Here is an 18,156-nt window from a genome sequence, read left to right on the forward strand (position 1 = left end):
TAAAAAATCAGAGGAGACACATTCTAGTAAACTTTAGAGGTGAAAGTTGTTACAGGCAGAACAGTCCACGCAGAAGGTTCTGGTGACTGTTCAGTAGGACTCCAGAGGGGTGATTTTGAGAGATTTTCTTGAAGGACATGAGCTAATCGTGGGGCTTTTTAGGATGAGATTTGAGATCATTGAAAACAAACAAACAAACAAACAGCACTGAAGAGAAAGGGGTCAGGAAAGTTGTGCTGTGGGGTTTTTGTTTCATTCTGCCAGTGGAAGGACTGTCATGTGAGAATCTTCTTGGGAAATCGTATTCCATCTGTCCTACAACCTCGCTCTGACCTATTCAGGATACTTTTTGTTCCCCAAACTCAAGAACCATTTAAATGGCACCCAATTTGAATCCCTTGAAGACTCCAAAACTGCCACTTTGATGGATGTGGTGTAAATTAAAGAGCACAGAATTATTTGGGGACGAGTTAGAGAGAGATGGCAACACATCCTATCTAGTCCTAGTTGGGAGAGTGTGTCACTAAACAATGGCCTTGAATTTTAAAATGTGTATTTCCTTAGGACCATCAGGTGGGTCGGACTCATAGCAATCACCGTACAGACAGTATAATTGCCCTTGCAGATGTCCAAGACTGTAAATACTTACATGAATGGAAACCTCGTCTCTCTCCCGCAGTGAATGGCGCTTTTAAACCGCTAACCTTGTGACTAGCAGCCCCACACATAGCCCACTACACTGCCACATCTATAGTAATCCCTTTTGAATTACCCTGATACATGTAAACTGCAAAGTACAAGTCCTGGAAATATGTCTTTCAATATTAATGAGCTATTATTCTTTATTGAGTACACAGAAAATAGTTGATGAATTTAGCTCTTTGCTGCAATACACCACAATAAATGATCATTCGGACAGGAAAAGAGCAGGAATACATTAACACACAGTAAGAAGAGGTGATGAAAAAAAAGAGTAGGTATTTAGATGTATGGTTCACCATATGGTTTCCATTTCTTCAGGACGTCTGTAAACAAGCTCTCCAGGTTGTAGTTTGCATTTCTATCATAGATTATTGTGAAAATCAATTTGTTTTTGCCAACTTCTGAAAAGTTAATCTACCCTTTAAACAAATATTTAAAGATTTTTTTTCATTTTTATGCCTATCTCAAGCCATTGTCATTAACGTTTATGAATTTACCTGTGAATATTTACTCCATTGCAAAATTAACATTTCTCCAGCCACAGCAATGTCGACAATATGTTGAGAACAAATATATCATACTCTCTGTTGTACAATGATTCTCAGTATGGATATTTTTGTAAAAGGTAGCATCCCCTTAGATTTCAATAGGTGAAAAAGAAAAAAAAATTTAGAAGTTATAAAATAGGCTATTTTTTTTGTCACATCCATGCCTCAGGTTGATTTTTTATGTGTAAGATCAAATTACTTTTGTACTAGAAAATAAATATGTTTTGTTTTGATTACAGGGGTCTAGAAATGTAGACAAGTATGTTTGTTCATTTTCTCCCCCCAGTGAGATTTGCCAGTGTTTTAAAATATTTTGCCCCTTTTGGTTTGATACGTGGTATAGAAAGCATGTATTTGAAACTTAGAAATTGAACTGAGACCTAAAAGCTCGGTTCACTTAGCAGCTTCACATCCTGGAGCAATGCTGCCATGGAGTCAACATCGTAATATTGATGGCATGCTCAGAGAAAGTAGATCATTTGATGTGGGTGTTTGAGAAAGGTTCTTAGTGGCCCTATAGCACAGAGTACTACATAATAAAATCACCCACCAACAGCATAAAACTTGTGTCTCCACAGCATGAAAATGATATATGGCCGCCGGCTGGAAAGGAACGAAAACGCTCTATAACCAAAAATCCCAAAATCGGAGGTTTGCCTTTAATTCCCATTCAGCATGAGGGAAATGCAACACTCGCCCGGAGGAATATTGAGGTAGGTGAGGAATTTATTTGTTGTGTAATTGCAGACATTGTATTGAATGATAGCATTTGTTTTCCTATGCCTTGGTATGACTCCGTATAGTCATTACTTCATTGGCTTTAAAAGCCCTGTCTCAATCTCTGAAACATGGTGATAATCACACATATCGTGACCACTAGAAATAATTCCATGTGAGGTTTTGAAGTGTTGAGGGTTTTTTGTTGTTTTTTTATAAACTATGTTTCATTTTATTTTAATAATGCCATGGGCCACCCAATTCAATATAGACAATGCCACTTATTTTCTTATATCTAAAATAATAAAGCAGTTTTAAATATGTGGCCAGAAATTCTGATGGTAATATCTCAGGCTCTTATTAGTGTTACAAGTTCACTTTCAAGCCCACGCCCTTGGAGTGAGCTTGGGGCACAATTTGTCGGGAGCCATGGCAACTAGACTTGCTAGCAGCAACAATCAAATTCCAGTGGTTTGGTAAATGATGGGCTGTCTCAATTAATTTGAGGATCTGGGGGATGGCCCCTGACAGTCAGTAAAGAAGATTTGGCATCTTTCACAAAGGCTGCAGAATCTTCTTACTTTCCCTTTGAAGGGCAGGGAGAACATGAGCTACATCAATCTTGCTGTGATGCTCAATCTCTTCAGGGAATGCCATAGGCTTGGTCACTCTCAAATGTCATTAGACACATTGAGAGTCGTGTGTGCTTCAGTACCTTCATTAGGACCACCAGTAGAAGAAGAGAGTATTTCAGTGCTCCTACACCTTCCTGGAGCCTCAGTTTGGAATTACACTCTTGGAATTTCTTGCTCTCCAAACAGAAATGACTTATGAAAGACAAAAACCATTTTAATCAATCATCAGATTTTTAGATATTTTCTCATTTTTTATTGACGATAGATAGATAGATAGATAGATAGATAGATAGATAGATAGATAGATAGATAGATCTTACTGTAATGTTCATCTCTAAAAACTGAAATGTTGGAAAATGACATTCCCATTGCTGTCCCTACATGGGCCTCTGTGTTGATCTAATAAAGGGGAAGAACTGAGCTAAAAGAAATCATGACCTTGTTGCCACTGCCATTTTTACACATACAGGTCTTCATAATAATAAATTTTCTGTAGAAATATGGGGTCTTTAGTTATTCTAGATTTTAAAAAAATTTAAATAATATTTCCAAGGAACCCAGATCATGGGACACAGTTTGAATAGAGGAAGCTCTCAAAGGTCGTGAATATGCCTTGCAGTATCCCTGGGTTCTCCTCGCATCACCTAAGGAATAATTATGGAGCAAAACAAAAGAAAAATTATTAACATAAAAAAATAAACCAGTATCAAGTATAGTATTGGAATCTACAATTGGCTGATTATCTATACAGTGGGCTGTTACCTAACCCCAATATTTCACAGATACTTTTTCCTTAAAATTAAGTTCAGAAGATTGATGAGATGTGAACTAATTATTAAAGGAGCTTAAAATAATCCCATGTAGTAGTAATGAACGGAAGTTTATGAGTAGATAAAAATAAACATGTGGATTTGAGATTTTGTTTGCTTTTCTTTTTAGAAATCTAATAAATGTTATAAATTTCACATATTAGGCAAAGAAACTCTACAATGCCCAAATGTTAGCAAAATATTGAATTTTACTATCACTGAACTAAAAGTAAGTATAAATAACATTGATGTAAAAGTATATTTGATTCATGAAATTATTCAAAGCTATAGTTACAGAATAATTTCTTCTGAACTTATTTAAAATGGAAAAATAAATTAAAATGTCACTAACATAAAGTATTCCTAAGAGGGGAAAAATCCTATCAGTGGATACATTTGTGAAGAATTGTCCAGTGTTTTTGGCAGATTTTTAAATCTGGCAACCTCACTACACATCATACCCTTCGCAGAAATGTGTTGTGAGGGGCAAATGTGAAATGAAAGTCAATTGGAAGAACCCGAAAGGAAGCTTTGAAGCTGCTTGTCATGGTAGCTGTAAGATCAGCCTAGAAATTCTTGCATGACACATGTCACTTGTGTCAGCGGAAAGTGAGGAGCTCAAATCATAGAAATAAACTCTTACATAAGGAAGCATCCACTTTCATCCAAAATGTATTTTTCAAATGTGTGCCAAATCGTGCTTTTCCATGAGACATTGCATGTTTATTTTTAGAGTGCCAGAGCCGAACTTGAAAGGCTGAGGCTTAGTGCACAGCTTGACAAAGAGCCGCTGGACCCCACGTTGAAGGCGAGGGCCTCCATGGTGGCCCACTGCCTGGAGCACAAGGGAGACCGACTCCAACACCGAGCCAGGAAACATCGGAGTTTCAACTGCCTGGATGACACGGGGGCGGAGGCACCTCCTGAGCAACCAAAGTTCTACAAAGGCTTGAAGACCTTGAGGAAGACTGAGGACAGAAGCACTAAAGCAACTTTGGAGTCTGATAATAAATTACCATCAAAAGTAATCGAAGAGCTGAATGTAGTTCTACAGCGAACAAGAACGCTTCCAAAAGAGTTTCAAGATGAGCAGATTTTGCAGAAAGAAATGAAATGAATTTTCCCACAGATTGTTATTTTAAAGTCTTGCAAACAGTGTTCATGCCCAAACCAGAAGCCACACTACATGGTGATTCTTGGTTTGTGAAATTTCCCTGCCTATGCCTAAACACTGAAAGAACATTTTAAACACGATGTATATATGTGAGGAGTGTAAAATTAACATTATTTTGAACTGAACATAGCTTGTAAAGCTCAATGGTTTAACCTGTGTAAAAAGACATTGGGTTGCTTAGAGTAACTGACACTTTAAAAATAGTCCTCTAAGTGTTGTAATTTATGAGCAGAAATCTCCAGTTGTACTGTATAAAATATTGTGTATAAACCAGACCGTACAAAACTGTATGTAACACATTTTGCACTTTGAGACACCTTGTAAATTAAGTTACCATATTTTTTTTTTAGGTTTACATAGGAGGAAAGAAAGGGAAATAAATTGAAAACGGGGAAGGATTTATTTTAGTGGCTGTCTCACAACACAGATGTTTGCATAAGAGACAAGGAGTTAATAAATGTCCTGCAGTCCAAGGAGTCGGGTTAAGATTCATTGTAGTTCACTTAATAGGAAACTGCCTGTGAAGGAAAAAGGCAAGTGTTTTATTTCCCAAGAGCGTTCTCCGGCCAACAGGCATGAGTAATGCCACTGCTCCTTCTTACTTGCGGTGTTTAGCGCACCAGCCGCATCTGCGTTCACTGCACTTCAGTGGCAAGGAGCGCTTTCCGCGGTGCTGGAGGAGTGGTTTTTGAAGGACCTTGCGCCGAGACCATCCGCACTGTCGCTGTGCACAGGCAATGGTCTGAGAGCCCCTCGCTATACTTCTGGTACGAAGTGAATTCATGATCACAGGGTCTTGCTGTTGAATTTGTTCGTGTTAGGCTTTGTATGTTGATTTTCTGTTATTTTTTAAAGGTTGGAATATTGTCCTCCGGCATGTGAGAATCAACTGAAATAGCACAACCTAACATTTTGTCTTGGGGGGGTGGCTTCCTCTGCCCATTCTGGAACTTCTAGCCAGGAGCCAGAACGTCCTCGAGGACAGTGAATTTGGGGTCTGAGTTCACATTTGGAGGCTCTGGGGGAGCAAAGAGTTCATGCGCTTGGCTGCTAACAGCAAGTTTGGAGGGTTGAGTCCACCCAGAAGCTCCTTGGAAAAGATGCCTGGCGATCTACACCCCCACGTCAGTGCCTTACACCCTGCAGAGCACAGTGCTGTTCTGACTTGCACTCCGTGCGTCAGTTCATGTGACAGTACATGATGGTGATGACAGTTCACATCTAATGCAGGCCTTGAGAATAAAATAGTAATCTCACTTTATTGAACTTTGGTGGCAGTTCCGTTGCCGGGTGGTCCGTTCCAGCTCACGGCGACAAGCCTCGTGGTCAAGTGCTCAACCTTTTGAGTCCCATCCAGTGGTTCCAAATAGTCGTCCAGCCTTGACTTTTATGCCACGTCAGGAGGAGGGGTTTTCCTAAGACCTACATGCAAACACGCTGCCGGCATCTCTTTCTAATTGTGTTAGGTGTGGGGACCTTTCATTTTCATTTCACCTGAGCGTTATTCCTAGCATTTCCCTCTTCTATCAGTTATCAAAGTTTGTCCAGGTGCAGAGACCCATACCACAGAGAGCCCAATAATAGTTTGGTGATAAGCTACGAAGTTTTATGACCATTCGTATTTGGAGGTGATAAAAGATCATTTGCCACAGGGCGGGGCATGTTATGTATTCTTTATATCCAAAATGTAATTAAAGGGAAAACTGCCGGTCAGTTTATGATATTGATGGTAGCATTGGCTCTACTGGGGTACCTTCGGGGAACTTGGGAGAAAAACTAATCTTAAAGTATTGTTTCTAACAAATATTTATATTTTTTTATTCAAAAGGGGTCTTTGACTTTGTTGGCCTGTTTGTGGGAAAGTACCTAGAGTTTTAACCTGTGTCATCTGGATTGTTCTTATTCCTAAACTTAAATCGAATGGCTTGTGTATCTTTCTTTCCCTGTGTAAATGTCCCCTTTTCTCAAGTATAAGATAAGGGCTACTGATGACATGTATTTTGAGTAAAAATTAAAATAGTATTTACGAGTCCACTTGAATGTGACTATTACGTTTCTCGATTTTCAAAGAGTTGAAGGTTGTTTTGAAGTAATTCAAATAGATTTTTATTATTGAATTTATATAATTCAAAATGAATACGTTATTTTTATAGCACTTACTATGAACATTGTTTTATTTTAAATGATAGCTACCTGCAAGCCCGACCCAGAATGAACTGATGTCAGTCTGACTTTCACAGCCCAAAGTTCATTAATAGAGATGGCTTTTCAGTATTTGATTTCTAAACAGATCTTTGCATGATAACTCAGGAAGTGGCGCTGAGAATTCAAAATGAATCAAAGTAATTCTATCTCCTGAATGTAACTATATTAGATCCTAATTTACACCGTTCAGAAGACATTTTTTAATTCTAAAATACACAGGACTTCTATTGCTGAAAGTTTTTTAAACTACATCAAATTTACTTGGACAGATTGTAGCATCCAATTGTTAGTATGTTTTGTCTTTTAAAATGTAATAGTCACCTTGAAAAGAAAGTGATGAAAATGTTCACCATTTTTCAAACTGCAGTTTTACCTTGCTCATTTGAACTTAACCCAGTGTAAGCCGGTGAGTTTATACTGTGAGCATTTTCTGTTGTGTGTTCGATCAGCTTTATCTCAAACATGAAAATGCAGAACAAAAGAATCTTACAGGTAACAAAAGTTCATCTTTTAAAATTCCATAATTTTAATTTGAAAAGGTATGTGTTTGTGTATGTGTGTGTGTGTGTGTTCTCTGCCATGGCTGTTATAGTGAATGCAATTGGTGGTGGATTTGTTTTCTTAAGTTTTAATTCAGATATCTGAAGACTTTGAATGTTGTATGAGTCATGTGATTCAAGTACAAGGCCCAAATATCCTGCTCTGGTATGTGGAGATACCGTATATAATTGAGTATGAGCGGACCTGAATATCAGCCAAAGCACCTAATTTTATCACAAATAGTGCATTAAAAATTTGCTGAAGAGAAGGGGGGGAAGGGAGACTCCGGATAGAGCAAGATATGACAAAATAACGATGTATAAATTACAAAGGGCACGTGAGGGAGGGGGAGCGGGGAGGGAAGGGGAAAAAAAAGAGGACCTGATGCAAAGGGCTTAAGTGGAGAGCAAATGCTTTGAGAATGATTGGGGCGGGGAATGTATGGATGTGCCTTATACAATTGATGTATGTATATGTGTGGATTGTGATGAGTTGTATGAGTCCCTAATAAAATGTAAAAAAAGAAAAGGGAAAAGAAAGAAAGAAAAAATGATTAGGGCAAAGAATGTACAGATGTGCTTTATACAATTGATGTATGTATATGTATGGACTGTGATAAGAGTTGTATGAGCCCCTAATAAAACATTTAAAACAAAACAAAACAAAAAGCAGACAATGTTGAGAAAGGCATGGCAGGTTCTTGGCCTGTATTTCTTGTGCTAAATAGTGACCACCCCCAACCCCTAGGATCAAAATCATGTTCTAAACTGAGGGAGTCTGGAATAAAAACAAAACCCACTCTAAAAAAAAAATTTGCTGAAAAACTCAACTTATACATGAGAATATATGTTAATGCTTATTTTAAGCTTTCTAGACAACAAAATTATATTCATACCTATCTCCTAGAAGAAATTCAATGAAAGTTTGTAAGATATATTCCAGTTCTTATTTGGCCAAAGTTGATACTTTAAAACTTTTATTTTAATAAAATAATTTTATTGGGGGCTCATACAGCTCGTATCACAATCCATACATCCATACATTGTGTCAAGCACATTTTTTACATTTGTTAAATCATCATTTTCAAAACAACTTCTTTCTACTTGAGCCCTTAGTATCGGCTCCTCATTTTTTCCTTCCCTCCTTCACCCTCCTTCTCTTACAAACCCTTGATAATTTATCTTTTTTTTTCATGTCTTACATTGTTCGATGTCTCCCTTCACCCACTGTCCTGTTGTCTGTCCCCCAGGGGGGGGGGGTTATATGTAGATCATTGTGATCAGTTCTCCCTTTCTCCCTACCTTTCCCTTACCCTCCTGTATTGCTACTCTCATTATTGGTCCTCGGGGATGGGTGGGGTGCTCTGCCCTGAATTCCCTCTGTTTCCAGTTCTGATCTGTACCCGTGTACATGATCTGGTCTAGCCAGATTTTTAAGGTAGAATTGGAATCATAATAGTGTGCAGGAAGAAGCATTGAAGAACTAGAGGAAGTTATATGTTTCATCGATGCTATACTGAGCCTGGACTGGCTCATCTCTTCTTTGAGACTCTTCTGTAAGGGGATGTCTAATTGTCTACAAATGGGCTTTGGGTCCCCACTCTGCACTTCCCCTCATTCATGTTGATATGATTTTTTATTCTGGGTCTTTGATGCCTGATATCTGATCCCATTGACATCTCATGATCACACAGGCTGGTGTGCTTCTTTCATGTGGAATCTGTTATTTCTCAGCTAGATGGCTGCTTGTATATTGTCAAGCCTTTAAAACCCCAGATGCTATATTTTTGATAGCCACGCACCATCAGCTTTCTTCACCACATTTGCTTATGTACCCATTTTGCCTTTATTAGAACAAAGTGGTCTTGCATTGAGATAGTACTTGCGTAGAGACCCAATGTAAGTTGACACTTCTTACCCGCTGTTTTCCACTGTGCTTCAATCAAATTTTCAGACACAAACAAGCTCATTTACCAATCAAATCAATATCCCCTTACCGTATCCCTAAAAAGGTAGGACTTCCCCTGTGTTTCCAAAACTGTAACTGCTGGTGGGAGTAGAAAGCCCTGTCTTCCGTAATCCTTTCTAAATTACATGACCACACTAGTGTCAGTCTCATAGTAACTGGTTAGCAGAATGTTAGAGGCCACAAATTAGGTTCCAATTCAGAGGAACCCTGCATACATCAGAATGAAACACTGCCCAGTCCTTTGCTGTCCTCATAATTGCCATGTTTGAGCCCATTGTTGCAGCTGCTGTTCCAATGCATCTAATTGTGAGCTTCCTCTTCATTGGCCCTCCGCTTTACCAAGCATGATGTCCTACTCCAAGTTGAAGGTCTCTGAAGACTGCAGATCCAAAGTACAAGAGGCAAAGTCGCTTCCTCTTGCTTTCTAGCTACACTTATTCCAAAATAAACGTGTTTATTTTTCGGACAGTCCTTAGCATATGAAACCTTTTCCACCAACACTATCAGCTGAACGCACCACTTCTCTCGTCTTCCTTATTGGGAATCTTTCCCATGCCTATGAGGTGATGCACCTCAATCTTCAATGTGGTAATTTACTTTCAAAAGGTCTTCTGCAACAAAGTTTGTCCAATTAAATGTATTCATTGATTTCTTGATGGCTGCTTCTCTCAGTATTGACAGTGAATCCAAATAAAACAAAATCTCTGAACATTTCAATCTTTTCCCTTTTTTATAATATGTATTGTTCCAGCTATAAGGACTTTTTTTCTCTTGGCATTGATTGGCAATCCTTACTGAAGGTTGTACAATCTGATTGTCATCAGTGTTTCAGATTGGCCTCACTTCAACAAGCAACGTTTTGTCATCTCTCACACATCTCCGACGGCGTCTTTCTCCAATCCTGATGCGTCTTCTTCATATAATCCAGCTTCTAGTATTTTCTCAGCTTACAAATCGCTTAAGTATCGTAAAAGTATGAGCTCTTAATGCACACATCTCCTGATTTTTTAAACCATGCAGCATCCCCCTTTTTTTCAGTTTTTAACCACTGCCTCTTGAAATATTCAAGATTCCACAAGGAAATAGTCCAAAATTCTCATTCTTCTCAAAGTTATCCATAGTTTATTATGAACCACACAGTCTAATGGCTTTGAATAATCAATGAAATACAAGTCAACATCTTTATAGTATTTGCTTTCAGTCAAGACCCATGAGATATCAGCAATGATATCCTTTGTTCTACATCCTCTATCAATCCCGCTTGAAATTCTGTCAGTTCCTCCAGTGCAGTGAATTATTTGTGGCTCTTCTAGCCATAGTTAGGTTCTGTTATATGCAGTGAATTACTTCCCCTGATGAGTCTGGGTAAGAAAATGAAGTAAGATATGATTCAGTGGTGAGCAATTGTCATCCTTTGGGTATAAAATGAATCTCCTCAGAAAAAGAACAGACCTCACTAACAGCATGAGAGAAGAGCCAGAAGAGAGTCAAGTCATTTGGACCCTGAGATACCTGCACATTGAATCTCCTTCATCTAGGAGACAGTCTGGACACCAGAGGAATGGCACAGGTATAGCAACAGCAGAGCCAGCAGATGATGAGATGAATGGAGCGAACATTGCAGTCCGTAGAACAAGTTAAGCTCAGTGCTCTGGGGTGGGAGGCTGGCTGGGAGAGTGGGTTGCCTCTGGAAGTTCAATTCCCAGATCTGGGTTTGTTGGCCTAGGGAGGGGAGGCTGAGGCTGAGTGTCTTCTCGTTGCAGATTAGAGCCGAGTGGCATGCTGCTTAGGAATTACTGGAGCATTGAAACATTGCCAGAGCAGGTCAGCACCACACCTGGAGGCTGACGGCCAGAGTCCTGAATAACTGGATCCTGAGCATTTTTCACCCAAATTGTGACCTGTTACTTTCCCTAATAAAGCTCGTTCTCATGAGCTTCACCTGTCAGTTTTGTGTGACCCCTGCCATGAATCATAAAACCCAGCAGAAAATGAGGGCCATGGCAGTTAGAGCAATGAGTGTATGGGAAACAGCTGCTCCTCGTCAATGGCCGGCTCCAACTGCTTGTGACTGCTCTTCAGCGACATTTGGCTTGCATATGATATTAACCATGTTCAACAGTGCCCACGTTCTATTGAGTCACCTTTCTTTGGAATAGGCACTAGTTTGCAGCTCTTCCAGTCAACTGGCCTGGTAGCATGTCACATTTCTTGTCATAGACTAGTGAGTCTTTCCAGTGCTCTATTAAATTTTGAAACATTTTCATCGATATTTGGCCAAATCCTGGGTAATTTTTTTTAACCCACACCTTGAGTGTAGCTGGTGCTTCTTTCAGTACCATTGGTTCTTTATCACAAACATGCTACCTCTAGAAATAGTTGAAGGTCAGCCAGTTATTTTGGTACAGTGACTCTGTGCCTTGTGTGTGTCATCTTTTGGTGCTTTTGAAACAATGCCACATTGGAGCCCGTGAGATTGCCAGGCACTCAGAGCTGTGACTGTGGGAGAAGTGCTGCTTCACTCGAAGCCAGTCTTAAGTGAAACACTTGGGTTTTTATTTGTTGGGATGGCAAAAGTCAAAAAGAAAAACACAGCTGCGATCATCCATTTATAAAGGAAACTTGGACTGGACGGTACAAAGTATGACTAAATGATAACTGGAGGTCAAAAATGAAATTGAATGCACAAAGATTGTATTTAAGACATTAGTGGTTTTGAATTGGATAGTTATAAGGTTTACCATGCTGGGAATGGCAAATGGGAATGACATATTCATCATCCAAAAGAGCACTTTGAGATTCATGACAATGACGTCCATGATAGGATACTATCCATATATTTCCAGGAAGTCCTCTTAATATGATTAGCATTAAAATTTATGCCAATGCTGAAAAAATGAAGGATTTGGCATCCTTTTGTAGTCTGAAGTAGATCAAAAGTGTAATCAAGATACATTAACAAATACTATTGATTGGAATGAAAATAGGTGAAAACAAAGATAATGGAATTATAACTGGCATTGATGATAGAAATGACAGTTTTGCAAGATCAATGTATTCATTATTGCAAATGATTTTTAACAACCTAATTTGAGATTATATTTTAAAGTAAAATTTTGCTGCTGCTTATTCAACAATGGTTAAAGCAGCACATCAATAATAAACTGCCAGAACCTCACGCTCAATTCAGAAGAGGATGTTCTACGAGGGATGTTGCTGATATCACGTGAATTTTGACTGGAAGTGGAGAATACCAGAAAAATGTGTACTTGTGTTTTATTGATTAGACAAAAGCCTTCAACTGTGTGGATCATAAACTATGGATAGCCTTGAGAATGTGGGAATTCCAGAACACGTCTGGTGCCCATGCAGAACCAGTACAGGGACCAAGAGACACTCATTCTAGCAAAACAAATGGGGTGGTTTAAAATCATAAAAAGTGTATGTCAGAGTTATGCCTTCTTACCATAGTTATTCCATCTGTGTACAGAGTAAATAATCAGAAAAACTGGAATATATATGAAGAGGACTTTGACTTCAGGACTGGACGAAGGGTTTTAAACAACTTGCAATCTACAGAGACACGACTGTGTTTGCTGAAAGTGACGAGGACTTGGAGAACTTCCTGATAAAGATCAAGGACTGCAGCCTTCCATCTGGACTAAAATCCTCAGAACTAAACCAGTGGGCAACATCACAATAAATGGAGAAAATATCAAAGTTGTCAAGAGCTTCACCTAGTTTAGATCCACAATCAGTGCTCATGTAAGCCGCAGTCCAGATATCAAGTGCTAAACTACATTGGGCAAATCTTCTGCCCAAGACCATTTTCAAGTATTAATGAGCAAAGGTGTCAGTTTGATGACTAATGTGTACCTGATCCAAATGTGGTATGTTCAATTGCTTCATATGCATGAGAAAGTTGGACGTTGAATAAAGATGTCTGAAGAAGAATTAATGCAGTTTAAATGTGCTAGAGAAGAATATGGAAATAAGCACATTTAGAACACTTCTCAGAAGCAAGCATGTTGAAACTTCATCTCACATGATTGTACATATTCACAGAAGAAACAATCCTTGGATAGACATCATCCTTGGTAAACTACAAGAGGCATGACAGAGGAAGAACATCAAGGAGAGAGATTAACACAGTGGCTATAACAATAGGCGCAAATATTACTGAGATGGCACAAGACAAGTAAATATTTCATTGTGTAGTAAATAGGGTCGCTAAGAGTAGGAACCTACTTTTTACAAACTAGCAAAAATGTACGTGTGGAGCTTGCCACATGGGACAACAGCAATCAAATTGACTATATCTATGGAAAGCGTAATGGATATCCCCCTCAATATGATCAGCCAAATCAAGGCCAGAGACAAACTTCAGAATAGACCATCAGTTCCTCAGGTTGAAGTTTAAAAATCAAGTTCAGGTTGAAGTTGGAGAAAATTAAAAGTTCACCAGGGCCAAAATACAACTTTAAATATATCCCACTTGCTTTAGAGATTATCTTAAAAATTAGATTCAATGCATTGCACTCTAATGACCAAAGACTTGAACTATTGTTTGAAGACATCAAGAACATTATGTATAAAGAAAGCCAAAGGTCATTTAAAAGACAGTAAAGAAAGAAATGGCCAGAATAGTTGTCAGGTGAATATTTACCTTTGCTGCAAAAGATATATGGATGTTATAGAATATATAGGGGACAACACTATGAAAACTTCTTAGACTTAATGAAACAACTTTAGGTAATAAATCAGGACCACAGTTTCAGGGAAAACAAATTTCAGTTGGCAACAGAATCCAGAAAGACATTGTTCCATATCCTTCTTTGGTGAACAGTCTATGTGTGTCATTCTGAGGTACAAATTTTTATGACTCCCAATGAGGAGGATGTAGAGTGATGCCAATCAAGGACACATGCACACAATTAGTCCCATGGACTAACGGACCATGTGAACCACAGACTTCAGAACCCTGAGACCAGAAGTACAAGAAGTTGTGTAACTACCACTTCTAACTGCTCTGAATGTGACCCGGGGAGAGTGGGAGGAACATGAGAAACAAAACTCAAAATTGTAAGATACGGCGTAGAACTCCCAAGACAATGGCATTTAGGCACCCTTCAGCTGTGGAACTGAACTCTCACCCCTATGCTCACTCTTTGGCCACATAGTAGACAAATCTATAAATGAAACAATGACACCTATGATGGACGTGTGCACACCCTAAAATAATCAACCAATCAAGATAAAAGGGAAGATTTACCCAAGTACAAAATATGGAAGGTTTAGGAATGATGAATGGATATCTGAAACACAGGGAAGAAGTGTGGTTTGTAATGTTACTTTGAGGATACTGCAATGAATGAGAGAAAAAAACTGCAAGACTTGTTGAATGGAAATGGATGGACTTCTCTGTAAAACTATGTACAATAAAAAGTTAAGAGAAACAGATGTCAGAATATAGCTACTCTATGGCTAGTATTAATCCAGTTAGCAGTTTTATAATTACCATGTATACTCAAGTTTAAGCCTAGGTGTTTTCAGCACATTTTTAATGCAGTTTTGGTGGTAAAATTAGGTACCTTGACAGATACTTAGGTTGGCTTATACTCGAGTATATATGGTAGATCTATTTTGAAAGATAATTGTGTTTGACTGGGTTAATGAGAGAACCAAAACCAGAGACATTCATATATGTATAAGAGAGCTTTATATCTGGACCTAGATCCCACAAGAATTGAGAACTACAGACCAATATGACTAATAAACATTGATGCAAAAATCCTTAACAAAATACTGGCCAATAATATACAAAAGCATATAAAAAATAATTCACTGTGACCAAGTGGGATTCCTACCAGTGATTCAGGGAGGGTTCAACATATGAACCAGTATTATTCACCACATTGGCAGGAAAAATGATAAGAACCACATGATAATATCAATAGATGCAGAAAAAGCATTCGACAACCTCCAACACGCATTCCTGTTTAAAACATTCAAAAAGATAGGACTAGAAGGAAAATTCCTCAATATTATATAAACTATATATGAAAAACCAACAGTCAACTTCGTAGTCAATGGAGAAAAGACTAAAACAATTGTACTGAAAAAGGGGACCAGACAAGGATGTCCCCATTCCTACTTAACATTGTATTGGAGGTCCTAGCTAACAGCATAAGAAAAAGAAAAGACATTAAAGTATTCATCTGGGGAAGGAAGAAATGAAATTATCATTATCTGCAGACAATATGATTCTATACACCAAAAATCCCCTAAACTCCACAAGGGAAGTGTTGGAAGCAATAAAGGAATATGGCAGAGTGGCAGGATACAAGATTAACAAACAAGTCTATCGGTGTGTTACACACAAAAGAAAAGATCACAGAAGAGACAATTAAAAAGGTAGCACCCTTTACAATAGCCAAGCACAAATTGAACTATCTAGGGATATACTTGACTAGAAACCAAAAGATTTGTACGAGGAAAATTACAAAACAGTACTAAAAGAAACAAAGAGTGAGTTCAACAAATGAAAGAGCGTCCCATACTCATTGATTGGAAGACTCAATATAGCAAAGATGTCAGTTCTGCCCAAAGCACTATATAAGCTCAATGCTACCCTGACACAAATACTAGCATCCTTCTTGAAAGAATTGGAAAAACTGATTACCAACTTCATTTGGAGGGGAAGAATCCCAGAATTAGCAGAGAACTCCCCAAGAAGAAGGACAAGGTAGGAATGCTTCCTCTACTTGATTTTAGCATGTATTATACAGCCACAGGATTCAAAACAGTATGGTACTGGCTTAATGACAGATATTCAGACCAAAGGAAAAGAGCTGACCCAGAAATAAAAATATCAGCATATAGGCAACTGGTCTTTGATAAGGGCCCCCAAAAATACCAAATGGGAAGTAGATGCCCTCCTCAATAAATGGTGCTGGAAAAATTGGTTATCTACCTGCAGCAAAAGAAAGCAAGACCCTTACCTCACTCCATGCATAAAAATAAACTCAAGGTGGATGACAGATCTGGAGATAAAACCCCATTAATGAGGGAATTGGAACAAACCTGAGAACCGTGGCACTGGGAATACATAGGCTATCAGAAATATGGAAGGATCCAAATACAGAGGACTCACAAATACACAAGTGGGATATACTGAAGAGAGTAATACGAGAGCCCACTGATTGGGAAAAACATCTTTAGCAATGACACATCAAACAAAGGCCTTCTTACTAAAATCTACAATATTTTGCAAGCTTTCAATAAGAGAAAAACTAGCTACCCACAGAGGAGGTGGGCAAAGGACCTGAAAAGAAGTTTCACAGGGGCAGAAACCCGAATGGCTAATAAATATATGAGAAAATGTTCCAAACCATTAGCCATAACAGAAATGCAAATTAAAACAACTGTGAGATACCACCAAACACCCTCAAAGGTAGCCCCACTGAAGAAATCAGAAAGCAACAAATTGTGGAGGGGCTGTGGTGAGATAGGAACTCTCATCCACTGTTGATGGACCTGTAGGCATGTACAGCCACTATGGAAATCGATTTGTTGATTTCTAAAACAGATGGAAATTGAGCTACCATGTGATCCAGCAATCCCCCTACTGGGCATATACCCAGAAGAGGCAAGAAACAAACCACGCCAGACATCTGTGCTCTAATATTCATCGCAGCACAGTTCACAGTCGCAAGGAGATGGAAACAACCCAAATTTCCATCAACAGACAAATAGATTAAAAAACTGTGGTACATACATACAATGGAGTACTATGCATCGCTAAAAAGCAGTGATGAACGCATGAAGCATATCGATGCATGGGAACAACTGGAGGAAATTATGCTAAGTGAAGTAAGCCGAGCGCAAAAACATGTGTCCGTTGAGGTAAGTTTATAAATAAAACAGATATTCAAAATAGGCACAGAGATAAAGCTACTGTATATAAACACTCCAGGGGTGAGGTGCAGGTAGTATGACAGGGGCCAAACCAAATCCAGAGGTACATAAGGTAGCCAACTAAAAAGGAGGGGAGAGGTTGTAAAGGAAAAAAAAACAACAGGATACAAATGTGTAGTGGGGAACTAGAGCACTAACCCAACAAGGGGAGGGTATTGTTTATATCTCCACAGGAAAAGAGGGACCTGACTTAAGGTCGGTGTTCCAGGATGTGACTGCAGCATGCTGGCAAGGAGAAGGGAACCAGTGGAGGGATCTGAGGGCCAGACCTCAATCCCAGCTACATGGACAACCGCCCCTCCCCTCTGAAGAATTATTTCAGAGGACAATACTGAAGCTGCAACTTGGGGAGAGGGACATGTATGATCAGAGCACACAGGAGCAAGTGAATGGGGAGGAAGAGGGAGGAGGGAGTTGAGCACATCCTGGCCCACCAAGCCTGGGGGAAAATATCCCCTCATAAAACAGCCAATGCAGATAGTGGACCATATGGTTGATCCCACAATGAGACATGATATCCCTCATTGACCCATGGCCCTAGGGGTCACAACATTGGAGACTCAGTGTCAGGATTGGCCCAGTCTGACCCAACCACACAGAAGCAAAACATCCAGGGTGTGCGGCAGAGCAACGGGAGGAGCAGAGCAGGGAGTTTCTGAGTGAGTGCAAAGAATAGACTTTGTGGCCAGATCATGGTACCCCATCAGACTCAACTGGAGGACACTCCTTGAGGTCAAAAAATAGACCTTGATATATTTACAGGTTTTTCTCATTTTTATTTTTTCTTCTTATTTTTTTTTATTACTGGCAATTATTTTTTAATTTGGTCATTGGCTTACTTTGTTGTTGCTGGTGTGTTCTCTTTTGTCACTTTGTCTTGC

General features: G+C 39.0%; 1 protein-coding gene across 2 annotated transcripts in view; it reads left to right on the forward strand.

Annotated features, from left to right (window-relative positions):
* The window catches only part of ARAP2 (ArfGAP with RhoGAP domain, ankyrin repeat and PH domain 2), a 270,205-nt gene extending 263,193 nt beyond the window's left edge, over positions 1-7,012 (forward strand). For both annotated transcript variants that reach the window (XM_075544450.1, XM_075544452.1), the window contains exons 32-33: positions 1,829-1,963; positions 4,145-7,012. In XM_075544450.1, coding sequence (XP_075400565.1) covers positions 1,829-1,963; positions 4,145-4,528 — 519 coding nt within the window. In that variant the 3' untranslated portion in view covers positions 4,529-7,012. The remainder of the gene's footprint in view (positions 1-1,828; positions 1,964-4,144) is intronic.
* The last annotated feature ends 11,144 nt before the right edge of the window (positions 7,013-18,156 follow it).

Source organism: Tenrec ecaudatus, chromosome 3 (genome assembly GCF_050624435.1).
Source record: "Tenrec ecaudatus isolate mTenEca1 chromosome 3, mTenEca1.hap1, whole genome shotgun sequence".
Taxonomy (NCBI): Eukaryota; Metazoa; Chordata; class Mammalia; order Afrosoricida; family Tenrecidae; genus Tenrec; species Tenrec ecaudatus.